The 18,665-nt window shown below is 41.3% G+C and overlaps 1 protein-coding gene across 1 annotated transcript in view; it reads left to right on the forward strand.

Moving 5' to 3' along the window:
- RAB31 (RAB31, member RAS oncogene family) overlaps positions 1-18,665 on the forward strand; it is a 60,999-nt gene that overhangs the window by 39,589 nt on the left and 2,745 nt on the right. Inside the window, exons 4-6 of the mRNA XM_082327356.1 lie at positions 1,820-1,891; positions 3,784-3,890; positions 8,860-8,969. Coding sequence (XP_082183482.1) covers positions 1,820-1,891; positions 3,784-3,890; positions 8,860-8,969 — 289 coding nt within the window. The remainder of the gene's footprint in view (positions 1-1,819; positions 1,892-3,783; positions 3,891-8,859; positions 8,970-18,665) is intronic.

Genomic DNA, 18,665 nt, shown 5'->3' on the forward strand with positions numbered 1-18,665 from the left:
CTAACACTGGCAATATTCTTCAGTGAAACAGCTATTATGGAAAGTGTTCTTGTCACCTGGTCAAAAGAAAAGGGAGAGAAATTCCCAAGATGTCATACAGTCATGCAGGTTCTCAATGTGCTTTCTGGGCCAGTATTGAAGGAATTTGAAGCATGTGAGTTTAACTGCATGGCTCCTGTGAAGTGTGATTACTGTTATCTGAGAGCTCTTTGTAAGTTCATGAATACCTCATAATCTAGGTTAAAACCAAATCAGCGTGCGTGTAGGGTATGTTTTTTCCAGGAGTTTACAGACTGGGAGGGGTGTGTGTATACCACGAAAGGTCAGATCCACCCTCCAGAGTTAAGGTCCCTGATTTCCAGGGTACTTTAACACAACACATTGGAAATCTCTGTCGTGATCTGGAAGCCTAAAAATTCTGGAAAGCATTTATTGCATTACACATGCAAGTAATAAAGCCACACACTAAAAGCCCGGAACGCACGTGTCTACCCAACTCCCTCCGGATCTTGGCTGATCCCTTTTCTTCAGACCTTACTTCGTGACTGATTCCTCTTTCTTTTCTCATCCTCCTTCCTGCTGTTTTCTCCTATTAATGAGCTCTCCCACCTGCCTCGCTCCCCAAAACACTTCAGCACTTGACCATCTGTCACTGCTGCTGTGCATCCTTACTGTTCTAAGAGAAAGTATTGCCCTTGAGCTGGAGCGTGTGATCTGCGATAAAGAGCTTACAAACTGGCAAATGAACCAATATTACAAATAACTCGCTTTATACATCACACATGAAACAGCACGAAATATGGAAGCTGCTAGGTCTAAATGCTCAGTCTGTAAGTACAGTTCTGAGGAAAAGATGTGTCCAGTAAATCTGCGAAGGTTTGCAATGCAACACATGGATCCGTGCACACGCAGTGGGCAGTGAGATCCATGCCCTGCCCTAATAATGCATTTGATTTAGGAGTTGACCTCAGTTATTGGCTGCAGCTTTATAGGAAACTTTTGCAGATGACTTTACAAATAAAAATCTGTAAAATGGCTGTGCAAGTACAGTGAGACTAAATGTATTTTCCAAGAAAGATTATTTTTGGTTTGCTTAAGACTAAGTTTAGTTAAATCAGCAGAAAGGCTTTTTGACTTCCTTTCTCTGTGTAATTATAAGCTGAAGTTCTAAATCAGCTGCTTAGTCATGGTAAATTATGAAAATTATGCTGCTCGTTGGCAAGCTGTTGTTATAATAAACATATTTATTGCTTGATTTTTTTTTTTTTTCTAAAAGGATGTTTCCCTTGAAACAAAAAGCTGAAGAGTAACTTAAACTGCGGGAACCCATGTTTTTCAAAGTATCTGTCATAGTACAGGATATCTAAACATGACAGGTATTCAGAGTTTTCTGACAAGTTAATTTTATCCAAGTGATTTGCAATGTTTTATAAAAATTGAATGCAGGCTGAATCCAGTCTGTTGCAACTACAAAGCAAAACATTGCTGTTTGCCAGGGGAGGGGATGTGTATGCCGTCAGGTTAGGCCTCCAAGTGCAGCTGATCTTCATGTCAAAACTTGTCCTCCGAGTCCATGCCCTGTAATGGAAAAGATGCATTGAACCAGTAAGTGCTGATGCCGTAAATCCAGCAGAATGAAGCACAGCCGGAGATAAGGGAGCTCTGCTTCCTTGGGATTTAACTACCAAAGATGTCTTTTTCTCTATGGGATGAAAGAAAGTCGGTGGTCCTGCCATGGCAAGTCTTTGTGACCCGACAAAGTGTGATAATTCTGATTTATTAATGATATTTTTTGTTTGTGGGGGTTATGTTTTAACAGTTTCATTCCTTGGCTCCAATGTACTACCGAGGTTCAGCAGCAGCGGTGATTGTTTATGATATCACCAAACAGGTAAGACCTTCTGTACGCTTCTCACCTGTGTTCACTCCTCTGCTTGGGCCAGAGTAAAATCCACAACTGCAGAAGTATTTATATGTTAATTGCTGTTCACATCAGTGGGGTTTATATGCTTCGGTAGTTTGGGTAGATTTGGATGGAGGCGTCCAACTGCCTTAAAAACCTAAATATGAAGTCCAACTTCTGTGTTGTTTAAACTTTGTCCAGACAAAATGTTGGAGACAGCATTTTTCAGAAGTTTCTTTGGCTTTCCTCTGGCTAAGTAGACAGGATGATATCCTGCAATACCCCCTCCCATCACCACCTACGCTGTCTGTATGGATTGAATTTTTAATACAAAAATGAGCTAGCTGGTTTATCAGCTGAACAGAAATTCAGTTGTTTGCGTACTACTGATTTTAAAATTAATTGTGTTTAACTAAGCATATAATCTTATGTTTGCATTGCGGGGCTCAAGTCTTAACTTTGAAACCAGTAATGAAATAATAAGTCTCTGACCTTTGTCTCAACCTTATTCATTTGGAATGAAAATCGTATTTTCAGATCCTAACTGCTCTTGCTCGTTTCTCAGGCAGAGGATGCTAGGAGGTTCTAGCTGAATGGCTCTTCCACTGCTTTGGAAAGAAACCCCCGCTGATAAAGCTGAGTTAGAGGCAGCATTAATGGATGGATGGTCGTGACAGTTCATGTGCATTTTATTCCTTTCCTGCCAATTGAATTATTTACTACTAGGTTGAGAGGGCTGGGTTGATTCTCCAGTGCATTAGTGTAATGATCTGTGGCTGATGATGGTGGCCACTGTTGCACAGCGGTACTGTTCTCCTTTGCTAATTTGCCAAGAAAAGATGAGGAAGAGTGAATCCTGCTGGATTGATACTTACTTTTAATTTAAATGTCTTACAGTTGATCTCGTAATGCATTGTAAGAACAGAATTTTGTTTTGCCAGCCTTTTTCCAAGCTTACATGGAACAGCTCACAGAATAAAGACGGAAAAAGAGGAGCGGAAGGTCAATGTGTGTTTCACTTTCTGATGCATAATATTCAGCACTGACCATTAAAGCAGAATGGATGTTTTTTCCCAAATGACTGATAGCGCTCTCCCTTCAGTGATACTGATACAGCCATCGCTGGTTTTGACACAACTCTTACGTGCATTTCTGAAGGGGAAAAATGATTTATAATATATTTAGGAGCTCACTTTGAGTTTCAGTAATAATTTCAACCATGCATTATAATTAGTATCTCTAGGAACAAAAGTGATTTTAATGCTATTAGTTCATTAGTGTAAAGAAATAGAAAATTAACTATTAAAAGGTAGGTAGCATCAAAAAGCGTTTGAATTTTGTACTTGGAAGGAAAAAGCCAAGTGAATTGTCACCTGTCTCTTTGGTTTCATAATGAGTAAATTGAGGTTTACCAGGTCACAGATTCAGAAATGCCAGGGTGACAGGGGTCACTGAAACCTCTCTTGGATGTTACCGAAAATATGGTAGTGGTTGAGATAGTAACCCACCAGGCAGAAGCTGAAATTAGACAAATGAAGGTAACATTAAAAGTGAAGGAAATTAGCTACTAGCCAAACTTAAAAGAGCTGTGGTAGTTTCTTTGTCACTGGAAAATTTAAGAAAAACATTCAGTGCTGCTTTGAGGGGGGGGCAAAGGGGAAAGAGTCCAAGTTCAAGCAAAAATTAATTTGAGGAAGTCTTATGACCTGAAGTTTGAAAAGCAAATTACAGAGATACAGTGGCCGCCTTCTGGTCTTGTGATCTATAACATTATTATTGCATTAATGCTGTCAAAGCTATGTTCCTCTAACTTCAGAAAAATAAGCAAATACATCAACAGAGACCAGGCTGTTAGCTTATTTGTTATTTCTCTGACTTAGGATTCATTTCATACTTTGAAGAAATGGGTGAAAGAACTAAAAGAACATGGTCCTGAAAACATTGTAATGGCCATCGCTGGAAACAAATGTGATCTTTCTGATATCAGGTAATACGTAAATTTTTGTTGCTGCTTTGATTGCAGTAACTATGTTGTTTCCTTTCTTCAGGTAACCGATTTGTTTTGTTGTTATAATAGTATATCATTTTGGTCAGCTGTATTGAGTTTCCTAACACCAGTGGTCCTGACAGCGTACAACCTCACCAGCAGCAGCACAACTTGAATTATGTACTTTTTTTTTTTAACCTCTCTTTTACTGCCCTTCCTGTGGGTTTGTACAATCTACACCCTTTAGCTGCTGAATCATCGGGAATGGAAGAGTATTCTCTTGTTTTTTCCTTCCATTCATGTTAAAAGCTGCAGAATGTATTAAGCAATGAGCAAAACCAGCAATGTAAAGCTAGAAGGGTGGGCCTGAGGCAGAATAACGTTATTCACAGAGCAGCTTTGAGAACTTGTACTTTGTGCTTTGCAACAACTGAAACTGTCCCATAATACTGGATGTAGAAAGTGTATTTTTGTTGTTTTTAGGAGCAAAACCTCAAGTAAAACTTCTGTCACCTGTGAGAAGCAAAGAATCTCCTGGGTAAAAGAGGGGAGGGTTGAATCTGCCCTCCTGCAGAAGAGCCGAGATGATGCGATTTGGGATGAGAGCGAAGCTAGAGTCACTCTTCTGCTTGTTAGCTCTAGTTTGGATTCACATTTATCCTTTCTGGAAGTGGAAGCGCATTCTGCTGTACAGTAGTGATCCTTTGTGTCAGGCCATGACTCTCTGTTATTTTTTGCTTCAACTATGAGTACAGACTCAATGGCCATATTTGATGTTTTCCTCTTAGGCTCTCATGGTTGTTCAGATATATCCCCCTGTTGTTTTACAATCGTTACTTTGGCCCAGGTTCACCAAAACCCTGAAGCACATGTATAACTTAAATGATGCAGTGCTTCCAAAACCAAACTGTGTTGGGTTTGTCTTGTTTTCATTTTGTTTGGGGTTTTTTTTGTTCCCTCCCCCATCCCCATCAGCCATGAACCAACACAAAACTGTAAGTCGCTGCTTTCGGTAAGACCTGAGCAAGCCCTGATGCTAGAAGACTCCTGGTTTGTGTTGGGCTAAGAACTGGGGACACAGGTAGTATATTGACATCTCCTACTTGATGTCGTGATATGCTTGTCAACATGGTGAAGCTGAGTCCTATAATACGAAACTAAAGTTTTCCAAATGTGAAGCAGGAGAAGGAAAAAAAAAAAAAAAAAAAAAAAAGAAAAACAACAGAGGAAAGGACAATTATAAAAAATAAACCCAAAAACCAGTTAGCACAAACTTGAGTTTTCAGTTGCCCTGAGAGTCACTTTAAATTTAAACTTAGATGTTCCCAGCAATACAATTGCCTGATTAAATCAAGGGTAATAAGTTTGGAGGTTGTGACAAATGGCACTAATAGCAAATGAATCCATAACCAGCCCTCCCCCTGCTTTTGGTATTGTTTGCCATGGCAGCAAGCTTTTAAATGCTGTTCCACCGGAGGCAGGTTAACTTGGGGACATGAAGGAAAACCTGCACCACAGAAGTGTTAGGAGAATACTGGGGTTCCTCACAGAGTGACTGTGATCTTCCCACCACATTCTTCTCCAACACTACCTGTTGTTTACTGACTGCTGATCATCTGTTTCTTGCTCCAGTTCAGCCACTACAGCTCTTGCATGCACAAAATGTTCTGGCGTTTGCGTAGTGCTCATTGTCCTCAGTGAGCTAATATGTCGCTTCCCCCCCCCCCCCCCCAATTATGAACAGTTTTGAGAATTTTTTTATGCTGTTATTCTTTCTGCATCCCCCAGCCTTCTCTCTTTCTAAAGTCATCCAATGATATCCAGTTAAAGAGATTTTGGTGGACAAATAGAGAGCAGACTGTATTGTACGTGATACGTTTTCACAGTTCTTCCAGCAACCTGATTGTTTATGCAACACATGCAGCTGTGTGTGTTCTCTGGCTGCTTTATGTCTTCAGACTGACTTCAGTAAAACTGATTTTAGGTGAAATGTGTCACCAATTTATCAGATTGTTTCCAATGAGTAGAAAATACATATGCCTTTGGGCACAGAGAATTTAAAAATAAGATGATGTGAGCACACAGGAGCAAGCTGTTGTTTGTATGCATTTTTCACATCTCTCTTTGGTTTTGTAGAACTTCTGGCAGATGTTTTGCTGGGTATTAGAGAGAGAGCTGCTTTTAAGACCAACGTGAATAAAAGCAAAAGAGGACAAGCTGACCAGGTCCAGGTTGATTTGATTCTACCATCTCTGTGACTGTAGGAGATAATGTAAGGAGAAATGAATGGAAGCAATAAGAACTGATTCTTTTCCTCTAGGAAAAGTCTGGCACTATTTCTCATAATCATTGACCATGTTTCCCTCCTCATTTAGCATCTAAAATTTGGTTTTGAGCTGCCAAGATGGATTTGGGACACTCGGGATCATGCTGCTTTCCTCAGTGTTGTTAGTAGGCTATCAGCAGTTTTTGGCACTCTGTTGAAGTCAATTTCTTCTCTACTTTGAAGGAATTTCTACAGGTAGACAGGCGATTTTGTTCCGTATATATCCTCATCTTTCTTATAGTACTGTCAAATCTAGTACTGTTGAGTGTTTGGCATACTTTTAAGTAATAGTAATAGACTTTTCCTTCTGATATGTGTCCTGTCCTTCTGATAGGTCATTAAAAAGTAGTTTCAAAGACAGGAGCTGGGACTTCAATGTTAAAATGTTGTAAGTGTCCAAAATATTTTTTGAGCATTATAGAAGTCAGTAGTCATAACAGCAACTAAGAAGTGTTTACTCCCCTAAAAATAATGCACCTTCTTAACAAGTTGTGTTCACTGGAAATTGCCAAATCCTTGGTTAAAAGAATGCAGCAGAATTTTGTGCTCAGATCTTCCCTCCGTGCATCCAGAATATTTCTCTATTTGGTAATTATTCAGAAAATCGCAAGGGAGACTGAATCAATAGAATGATTTGGAAAGGATAAAATGAAATAATGGACATCTTTCAGAATAGGTACTCCTCTAACTTTCCACATAGTCCTGGAATAACACTTTCTCAGCACTCCATTGATGGTTCTTGCCTTCTTCCCTCTTCACCCCATCTTGCGTGTATTCATCTCTTGGCTTAGGGTTCAAGCATTTGTGCTTTTCCTTTTTGACAAGGTAGCATCTTAGCAATGTTGACATCCAGATTATGGTAACTCCACTCGATGTATGCAGCCTTCGCAGTGTCGACAGCACTGGAGAGCGTAACATTTATTGCCCACGTGCTGTGGACGTTTATAGGCTTCCTTTAGAAATGTCATCAGAGAAGGCTAAGAAGTTTTGTGACATTTCCTTGGACTATTGTCACTTGCTGCTGTTTTACCTTTTCCTTGATTCCTGAAGTTTGCTTTCTCATCTTAATTACAGCAAGTTGAAAGTCTTCATTGCACAGCCCTGTGCTCTCAAATTTCTTCCTTTACTGTTGTTTGAATATTATGTTACATAGTTAAGTTTAATTTTTCTTATCTCCAGGGCCATCCACAGAGGGTGGTACCTTTCATAATAAAAGCCAAGGTGCCATTTCAGAAATAGCAAGGGGAATGCTGCCTTCCCTGTGTCTTCTGCAATAAAAAGACATGTAATACAAAGAAGCAAGTAATGGAAACAAGCTCTGAATCCAGATGCTGGAATTGCAGGTTAATTTTTTGAAAACCATTTGTAATAAATCAGGCAATTATTCTGCCTCTCTGCATGTTTCCCGTGAGCAGCATATCTGATTCATTTAAAATACATACCTCCATAAACTAATTGTGAAATTGCATTGCTGTGCTCCCACCTAGGTACCTTCTGTTAAAGTCCAAGGCATTCATACTAGGAGAAGACTGTACTAGGAGTCTCTGGATTGGTACATCGGAGCTGTGGGGTGAAGGAGTTGGTGCAAATTCCACATGTGCAGCAGACAGCTCTAAAGCCACGCAAAACACACCAGTTGATGTATTGAACAACTGGAAGAAAAATAGTGCTGGCAGCCTGGTGTTTCATCATGTGCTCCCCTGATCAAGTGTACCTTGGGTGCCCGTTAGCATATTCAGTCTCTGATTCTGAGCTGTTGCTCAAAAATCAGGGATAGCGGTGGTTACAGACAGCAGTGGACACGGGCACATTCAGGTTTGCCCTCTGGCTCAGCAGATACAAGGTCAGCATGGGGCTTGCTTTGTGTCTGAAGCAGAGGTCTTTTGCATGTTGTAAACTGCGTTTACCAGCTTTGGGCATATGAAGTATTGGCCACAAAATGAGGATGTTCTACCAGTGATTTTAAGATGGTGTCACTTTGGTGACATGGCACAGAATGGTGGTCTTCCCCCAGTGAATCTGGCACTCCTAGATTGCTCTTGCCAATGTGCTCGGAGTCAGTGGCTTTCATATTTCTTTCAGAATCTCTCTTGTTTTCTTGCTGCTTGCAAGCACTTAGACATACGATGCTCTTATCGTTTTCCTCCGCAATAGTCGTACCCTATCTTGTTTGAATGCTTGGTGTGGACAGTGCTGGTTGCTGCCTGGATCAGCAGTCATATGTCTTTTCTCTAGTGTTTTAATGCTTTTCGTAGCGGGGTCAAGTTTAAAAAACAAAGAAATGGGGCTGTCAGTTAAATTATCTTCCTTTGTCCAAGGCATGGATTCAGCAGCAAGTCCAAGAAATCTGCAGATTGGTCATTGGTGAAATTTTGATACTTCGAATATGATGATCTAAATCACAGAATCACAGAATGGTTTGGATTGGAAGGGACCCTAAATATCATCTGGTTCCAATATGCCATAAGAAGAAGAAAGATAGTACTACTTTTGCAGGGAAGAAGAGCATGCTTTTCTGATTAGGCTATGTTTGAGGGTTTTTGGGTTTTGGGGTTTTTTTCCCCTCCCCCCCCCCCCCCCCCAAATAAATTATTTTTTGAAAACTTTGTTTCTTTTATTTGTTTTTTTGTTGTTGTTTTGTAGGGAGGTTCCTATGAAGGATGCCAAAGAATATGCAGAATCTATAGGTGCAATTGTTGTTGAAACCAGTGCAAAGAATGCTGTTAACATTGAAGAACTCTTTCAAGGAATAAGTAAGTAAATGTTCCCTTTATTTATTTATTTGTTTGTTTGTTTGTTTGTGATTGTTTGGAGGTCTTCTGAATATACAAGCTTCTTTCCCCAGGACATCAAGAAATCCACTGGGCCAGTAGCATGGCTGCTGTTTATGCAGATGTAAACTAAGAATGACTTTGAATACACCAGAGCAAAACATAGTAGATAAGGGGTAGGCCTATTCCTTCTAAATCTGTATATAAATCCTGACCTGGGTCACATCTTCTGTTTCAGACCAAGCCTGCTGCAGAGGCGATACTGTTGATCTTATCATCATGTTGATAAAAACTTAAATGTTGAGAAATGCGCCTGGAGGGCTATGATAAGTAGAAAATAGTCATTGCAGTGGAATCTGTTTAAAAAAAAATATTTTCTTTCTAGGCCTTTTAAACAAGATGAGACTGACATTCCTCATGAGGAGAAGAAAAAATGACTTGTTCAGTTTGCCTTCTAGGCGTTCCAGTTTTGGTCTCTGACTGCAAGTGGGAAGAACCTTGTGGACTGGAAGGGAGCTCAGGAGACCTTCAGTCCAACTTCCCACTCAAAGCAGACTTGACAGCGAATTCAGACCAGGTTGCTCTGGCCATTGTCTGGCTGGGCCTGAGAGCAGAGATTCCACAGTCCCTCTGGGCAGCCGAGTCCAGTGTTTAAATAGTCCTCACAGTGGCATCCCCCTCGGTGTATCAAGTCAGAACCTCTCCTGATTCAGTTCATGGCCACCATCGCTCATTGTCCTGGATGCGCCTCAGGAAGGAGCCTGGCTCTGTCTTCTTAGCAGGCCTCCCCATCGGTACTGACAGGCAGCTTTGTGGTCCCCCAAAGCCGTCTCGTCCCCAGGCTGAACAGGCCCCATTTCCTCAGCCTCTCCTCACAGGGCGAGCGCTCCCGCTCCCTGACTGTCTTGGTGGCCCTCCTCTGAGCTTGCACCAGTTTGTCAGTGTTTTTCTTGTATCGTGGGGCCCGAAACTGGATGCATTACCCAGCTTGTGTTAGTATCTAGAAGGGGATAACCACTTCACCCGATCTACTGGCTTGGCTCTTGTTGGTATGACTTAGGATGCTGTTGGCTGTCTTTGGTGCCAGGGCGTGCTGCTGGCTCGTGCTCAGCTTGCTGCCCTTGGGTCCTTTTTTGGCAGAGCTGCTTCCCGGGCAGCCAGTCCCCAGCCTGTCTCATAGCCAGGGGCTTTTCCTTCCCACAAGCAGGGCTTGGCATTTGTCCTTTCTGAACCATATAAGGCTCCTGTTGTCCCATTCCTCCCTCCAGCCTAAGGCACTCTGAACAGCAGCCCTGCCCTCAAGGGTGTTGAATGCACCTCTGAATTGGGTATCATCTGAGGGTTGAAGTGGGTGTAGATTTTTTCCTCCTTCAGGCCACTGATAAAAGGTATTAAGCAAGGTACTCCACTTGTAACTGGCCTACAGGTAGATACATGCTGTTAACCACTGGCCTTTAAGTCTGATGATGCAGCCAATTTTTCACACAGCTAACAGTCTGCCTATCTAGACTATAACATTGCAACTTAGATATACCAGGATGCTGTAGGAGAAAGTATCGAAAGCCTTGCTAAAGTCAAGGTAGACAACATCCAATGTTCTCTCTCAATCACAGATCCAGTCATACTATCCTTTAGGGCAACCAGGTTGGTTGGACATAGTTTACCCTTGGTAAGTCCATGCTGACTGGTCCCAGTCACCTTCTTCACCTTCATGTGCTCAGAAGCAGCTTCTGAGAGGGTTTGCTCCACGGTTTTCCCAGGAAGCAGAGTGAGGCTAACCGGCCTGCAGGTCCATGGCTTGTTATTGCTCTTTTTGAAGACAGATACAGCATTCACCTTTCTTCAGTCATAGGGGACCTCCCTCATTCTCCACAACCCTTCAAAAACAATAGGGATGATAAAGAACAGCCTTGCAGTAACATTGGTGTGCTCCCTCTGCATCCCCAGGCTTGTACGGGTTGAGATTTTTTTAAGAGCTCCATGACTTGATCCTCTTCCACTACTAGTGGTTCCTCCTCTCCTTGAATCCTGTTTTGGGGTGCAGAGGCCTAGGAAACAGCGTGTCCAGAAACTCAATTCTGTTTTCCTGAAGTCTTCATTTTATTTTATTTCACATATTCATAATCAGCTCATATTATCTACCACACTTTGCCTGAGACAGGGCCTGTTCAAGTGTTTGCTTTGCTTGCGTGGGATGTATTTGAAATGGTTCATGAGAACTGATATTCCTAGAATACGCTACCTTTCTTTTACCTCCTTTAAAAAAGGAGTGTGTAACATGGCTGTCTGGAGGAACCGGTTCTTCCTTGTGCTAGTTTACTTGATTGTCTGTGTCTGATGGTTGTGAATGTTCTCACGGAGGAACTCATCCTTGCCGCGTAATTAGATAATTAGTTTCCGTCTTTGATAGGCAACACTGCAGCTGGCAGCGTACACTGTCCCTAATAATGGATATAATAGATGAGGAAAATCAGCTAAATTAAGTTTAGTATGAACTAGATACCCAGGCAAGTGCACTTAATTCCACAGGCAATTATTTCTATATATAGAAATATTTGATCTCAGTGGATGTACTTGTGACCTTATCAAGTACTCAGCGGAGAGAAAGGAGAGAGTTGGTAGTCTATGTTTATAGAAATATAGTGGAAACCAAGTGAAAAATGCTTAATTAGCAGGAGAATTAATTAGTGTGATTGTGACTGGGCAGAGGGTATGGATAACTTTCTGATGTTTTACACCACTTCAGTCTTCGTGCAATTTCCAAAAAAGTCTGTCTATGCCCAAGTTGTACGGCAGCATTTCTGCCTTTTCAGTGTATGAAGTCCCTCTGTGGCCATGTCTCCTACCCTGTTGACTAATTTTATTCGTGTCGTGCCCTAGAAGTCACTCTGCAGCTTTAGTTTTGCTTTCACACTGCCCGAGAGTTCGTGCCCTTCTCTTTGTGCTGCTGTAGAAGGGCATGGTGCAGCTCCCCAGCCTCTGAACAGGGAGACAGCAACTTCTGTTGACCTTGGATCTTGTAGGTAGACTGTATGTGTTGCCTACTTTACAGCCTGGATTTGGAAGGATATTCCAACATGCATGGAGAATTTCTCCATTAAAAACTTTCTTGAAATGGATACCCCAAACAGAAAGGGTAGACTACATTTTAATTTAGCTAAAAAATTCACCTCCTTCTTGCTTATCCTTTTCATTTCCCAGGGGTGTTTTAACATAATCATTTTTCCTTCGTAAGGTGCGTAACAACCACCTCCTTTCCAGGGAAAATGTTGTGAATGGAGTGGAATAGTATAATGGGAAAAAATTACTCAATATAATGATACAAAGAAGGCAGAAAATAAAAGGGGAACTGGGATGTTTTGCTGACAGCCAGATAAATCTTGGAAAAATTACAGAGATTATAGACAGATTAGTTCATTTCTAAGGTTATTATATTACACTATTTTTGAAAGATTTTTTTAAAATAAGTTTCTCTCAGGATTTGAGGATTTGACTGCTTTGAGGGATGTCTTAATAACACAGTCTCGACACAAATCCATTTTTCTTAATCCTTCTCAAGAAAATACAAGATGTGAAAGACTAGAACCAGTAACACTTTCTGGTTTTTTTGAAGATGGGGCAAATCTGGCAGGAAAGGGATTCTGCAGCCAGTGTGCTCGGGCGAATACGGCTGAGGAGGCAGACTGAGCACAGGAGTCAGCAAAGTTGGTGCTCTCTGCGCTGGAGAGTTTTCACTGAGCTGCGTAATGGGATGCAGCTCCTGGCTGGCTGTTGTACCCCTGTGATTTCAGATGGCAAGCCACTACACTTACCCTGGTTACATTTAGCAGTGCCTGACTGAAGGCTTGCTGTGATTGTGAAACATCATGTGGCTGTTTTATTTCTCTGTAAACAAGAAAAACATATTTTTAGCACAGTTGTATATTCCCCACTTGTGCTAAATTTTTCCCAATGTCTTTCTTGAAAGGTTTTTGACATAAAAAGGGCTTAAGATTATAGTGGTTTTTCATGTGTTCCAGTAGTTCTTTTTTAATAGCTGAGTGTCTGTAGGATCAAATGTTATTAATTTTTTATTCCCAGCCTTAGAAAAATCATAGGCACAGCAGCTCCTTGTCGCTGGTTTATGCTTCAGCAACAGCAAATATGCCAGGAATGTATTATATGATAGCAGTATAATACAGTATAAAGTTGGGCCTGTGCAGGGGATCATACCAGTTCTGTATTGTGCCTTCTTGCTTGCGGGGCTTTAGTCCACTGACCACTGCTTGTGCCTGGGAGAGCATCTCCCCCATTAAAACTGACTGCTTTTCAATGACTAAACAAGCTGCCCCAAGCGTACTGTCATTTAGTAGCAATCACACCCTTGCAATTTGCAAGCACGAGTTCATTTAACAACTCAAGCCGTAGTTACCTTATTCAAATCTAGTACACGCCCAGCTATTTCTCTTCAGCATGTGTATTGCCTGTTACCTTGGCGTGAAGGTGCCCCAGACAGGAGAGAGATTACATAAAAGCCATCCTCTGTAAATGATAGAGCCAAGACTGTACCTCCCAGGTTAATACCAGTCTGCATCAGTAGGTCCAAGGGTAAACAGGCAGTGGGACGAGTAAGCTGCTGAAGAATACCTAGCCAAGTGAAACAGAAATAAACTTGTGCTTAAACAAAAAAATAAATGATGGGCATGCATTGGGTTGCGTTTTGGTTTTGGTTTTTTTTGGTTTTTTTTTTTTTGAAGTCTGGCAAATGTTGGAGATTGGTGTGCTACCAAAGGGGGCGAGATTGAAGCATTTCAGCATCTTCTGTCTAGGGTGAGAGGGAAGTGAGGAATACGATTATCAGAATCACTCTATGGAAAGTATGTAAAGAGTTGTTAGCACGCTTGGTCTTACTGATGCTAGTACTACAAGAAGGAGAGACAGGCTGATGTTTAAAAATCCAGCTAAGGATGTTCTTCCTAGACGAGGCTTCCTAATTAAAGCACAGAGTTTCTGTCTCAGTATAAAACCTTTCATGTGGTAAATGCTCAGTTATAAATGTATGAAGCTATTGATTTTCTGATGCCTTGCCAGCAGCTTGTATATTGAATATTTAATGTAACCCAAATACTTGTTTCCTAGAAATACTGGGAAATGAAAAAAAAAAACCAAACCCAGCCTCTAGAGTTCACAGTTTAACCAGCTGTATGCTGGACAAACTAGAGAGGAATGTGTAAAATGTCTGTCTCTGGAAGGGGGAGGGATCCTTTCCAGCGGACATTCGATGTTTGTACTGGCTCAAATGGTCTTGGATGGGTAGAATTGCAGATGGACAATTTTTGAGCTTTGTGGAAGACGAGTGTGGTGTTTTTCATCCTGTTATCTGCTGATGTGTGGATATCTGTGAACTAGTGTGAAGAGGTCTGTGAAAGATATTTTAAGAAAAGCAAGTACATTTATGTTGCAAAGCAATTCACGCATGCCATTTTTAAGGCAGCCCAAGCTCATAACTGAGTTTTTGTAGGGGTTGTTCACCTGCTGTGAAGGGAAAAAACATTGCACTAACTTTGTATTTGAGATTATATTCTTTACGGTTTATGCTCCCCATATTTCTAGGATTAGTTCTCTTGCTTTCAAATTTTAATAAATGAAGCAAAACTTACTGGCCTTTGGACTACTCTTAAACTTGTGAGGTCCTGGATTTCTTTCCAGCCATAGGAGAGCTCTTCAACATAAACTAGTTAATAAACCAAAACAGCCCAAAGTTAATTACAGCAGGACCTCAAATCAAGGTTGGATCTCTTAGTAATTAAAGTCATTAGGAATTCTGTTGTTTACTTTGATGCATGTAACATTTAAATCCTGGTGCATTTTTCCCCGCCCCCCCCCCCCCCCCCCCCGGTAGATTTTAATTAAATGGGCAAAATTTAATTGTATTGCTTCTTCCCCTAGCAAGAGCTTCAGTGTCAGCCATCTATGCTTTTGCTTAAAAAAAAAAAGCAGCTTTTTTTTTCTTGCGTGGAGATGCTATTAGATGTGCTATTAGAAGTATTAAAATAATTGCAACTTAACTCTGTTTAGTTATGCAATATCCTTTATTGTAAATATGTGCTACCTTGCATGAAAACTTAAAACATGAAGTAAACAGCAGTCATCTCTGTCAGTTGGGGAAATCCTGCTTCACTTCAAGTACGGGGGAGAAAGAGAAACTGGAGACTGACTAGTGGGCTGAGCTTTATAAACCATGTGAGACATACGGGGAACTTCTGAAATACCAGTGAAACTGGTTTCAAAGGATGAAGGGATTTGGGGAGATAAGACATGTGACTGTCCTAAGTCCTACAGGTGCAGAAGGAGTCTTGGATGCAAATGCCAAAATTGTTGGATAAGATGTGCCTGCTTCATTCTGCCATGCCTTCACGGATGGCTGGGCTTTATTAATCAGGTTTATAGAGAGCAATGCTTTGCGGGGGCTCCCCTTGCTGTGATACAGCCAGCAATTTTAAGAGAAGGTTCTGGCCATTGTATAGCTGTTGTACCGCTACTTGAAGAAGTCTGCCTTTTCTCAGGTGAGCCACAGCAGTCACATCCTCAGGATGCTGCGGCGGCTGTCGGGCTGCTGCTCTGGAGCCAAGTGAAATGGATTTCACATCCTGCACTAACAAAAATCTCTCCTTCCTCCAGTCCCCTAAAAAAAAAAATCAAGTTGTACACGATTTTCAGACAGAGAACAGACAGGACAAATGCACAGAAAGCCACTGTGCAGCACCATGATGTCTTGTCTCTTACCCTTAGCAGAATTGTTGTCAATAGTTGTGTTAGATATTAGGACTGTGCTGCTTTTGGACTTGAACTTCATCATCTGGGTGTGCCAGCTCAGGCTGATCACATCGGATCTGTTTTCCTTTCCACTGCACACTGAATGAGTATCTGTTCAGTGCACTGTTGTGTTTGTCCCTTTGTCAGCATGGTAACCAGTTGGGTTTTTTCCTTACGCTCAACTTTAAGGCTGTTTCCAGCCTTCCAGGCAGTCTTGTACAGGTCAATAATGAAACCAGTTTAATGTTAAAAAAAACCAAACAAAACCAAAAAGTCCAACTCCAAGCCTGATTTATCTGAGCTAATGGATGTCACAACTTTTAACTGGAGCATCGCATTCACAAAGGAACAAAGAGAGCAGATTTTCTTACTGTGATGATGCATCGTGCTTCCAGCTGCAGCAGAGCAATCCCCATCTGCCTGCCTTCGAGTTCTGCTCGCAGAGCTGTCACCCAGTCCCTGTTGTCTCTCCTGCTTCCCTGCTCCAGTTTTCATTTTTCTCCCCTCCTATTTTGTTTACCTCTTGTCCCACCCTCCCATTTCCCAATCTCTTTGCCTCTGGCACTCTCAGAACCACAACTCCCAGAGTGCTGATTAATCTCTACATTAACAAGTCTCAGATTCAATAGCAGGAGTTGGAACTGTACCAGGCATTGGAGAAGACTCTGACCTTCATCCCGGACTGCCTCAGCCCAACTCAAACATGCTAGAAAGGAGGAGATGCAATTGATTTAGTGCTTCCCACCTGTTAACCTGGATGGCTCACTTCAGAACCATGACAATTTCTGTAACCCTACATTTGAGCACTCTCTTGTGATGCTTATTATTTTACGCACCATGGTGTGTTAATGGAATTAGATTGTGGAGGACACCAAGACCTCTGCAGGAATGCGTAGAGGTGCATGTTTACAAACAGTTTTGTTGCACAAAATCTGTGAAGCATGGTCTAAACATTAGCGAAATGAAACTAGAATATATAATCAGGTATTTAATTAATACAAGCGCAAAACCTAATTTTTAAATGGCAGTCAGCGGACCTCACTCCATAGAAGTATCGGCAATGGGAACCATATGGAACTTTTATAGTGTCTCAGTGATAGTATTTCCCGAAGTTCCTCATATCACCAGTTCAGCTGCAGAGTTCTTCGATAAATGTATGTGCATCTGTTTTTATCTGTGCGATTGACCTTTTCGTCTGGAATCCTAAGACGTGCTGTTGGTGGTCTTTGGCAAGCTGGCTAGTTGTGTCCTGCTCTGCAAAATGGAGAAAAGACTCTGCTTGTGGTCTAGTTTGTAGTCTTTAAGTTAAGCAACAGAAGATTTCAATCTCTCATGGGCCTTTTGAGCGGACTCTGTCTTAACAGAGCAGTCATTGGTTTGAAGAGGAATTGTCTTAATTTATTTCTTTCTTCAGCAGGATTGCTGGGCTGGATGTCAGGGCACGACTGCTCCTTTCTGACATCAGCTGCATGAAAGCATAAATTAACAATGCTGTAGGTTATCTAATATAGGGGTATTTTTTATTGCTCTGGAACAGAGACTGTGTATGCTAGTGAGATACGCATTTTAAATAAGTATATACTTTCTAAAATGAATTCAGTTTATGACCTCTGTTGATCCTGACTCCGTGCCAGCTATATTTGAGTTGGTGTCAGCAATATCGATGCTATATTTATCAAGAGCTGAATGACAAGATGCGATGATCACGGTGCTTTTAGGTAGCAGTAGTGCTTGCGCTGGGTTAGAAGCAGGAAGCGCAGATGCAGACTCAGCATTTCGCTGCTCATCCTTAGTGTTCTGCTGCTCAAACAGAGCAGACTTTCTCTGTTACAGCATCTGCTGTGAGACTAGCTGTCAAGGAGGCCCAGGGAGAGACAATCGGTCAAACAAATTTCTGACTGATTATTTTTTTCTGCTTCCCCTGACCCTCGGTGAAAAATCACTGTACCATTTGCTGCGGAGCTGGTTCTCGGGTGTTAGACTGAGTTTTATGCTCCAAGAAAATTACTCCTGACAACTACACATCAGATGGTAAAAGATAATTGGGCAGGAATAAGTCTTTTTACAAAAACTAAAATGATTTAACTTGATGGTTTAATAAATCTGGAAATAAGAGAAATAATAAGTGAGAGAAAACTCACCTACGAAAAAAAAATATTCTCAACCTCGAAAAACTTTTAGACTGTTTAAAGCTTTATTTCCTTGTATTGAATTCAAGGGGGGGATATCCAAGCAGCAGAAGACATGGCTAGTTAATGACAAACAGTACTTAAGTTCAAAGGCCAGAATAACTAATCAGCAAATATTATGTCTAGAGGTTTTTTTCTCTTTATTATTTGTAGTTGTTATCTGTGTGGTTTTTATCGTTTCGAGAAATGAAATAAATCAAGGTGATTCTTAACGACATATATCGTGTCCTGGTCTGAACTGGACAAAGTGCTTGCTGCCCTTGAAGCCTGCTGTGTTTTTGCTCCAAACATAAGCTTGCCTGCTTCTTTGTGTACACCTCAAGAGTAGTGTAGAAAAGACCTGAAACTCACAAGAAATAAGAAACACTGAATGAAAAGCAAATAAGAGGACTTGTAAAATGAAAGTTATGCTAGTTTACAAGCTCTCCTCTTCCAAACTTACTGTTAGAAGAACCAGATGTTTAGCAAGTATTTGCTTAATGGTATGTAATGGAAGCCATGTCTGTAGATTCCAGCTTTTTTAGCTACATTGTGGTCTGAGTCAGATTGACAGGGTTTTGTTTTAGCTGGGACTGAGTTGGAAGTGCTTTGGAAACAGTAGGTTCCTAATGCAGAAGTTCTCCCCAGGTCTCTACAACAGCATTACCTTCTTGGAAAGCCTCTCATGGATATTATGTTCTTTATATTCTTTAGA

Source organism: Platalea leucorodia, assembly GCF_965183815.1.
Source record: "Platalea leucorodia genome assembly, chromosome: 1".
In the NCBI taxonomy this organism is placed as follows: Eukaryota; Metazoa; Chordata; class Aves; order Pelecaniformes; family Threskiornithidae; genus Platalea; species Platalea leucorodia.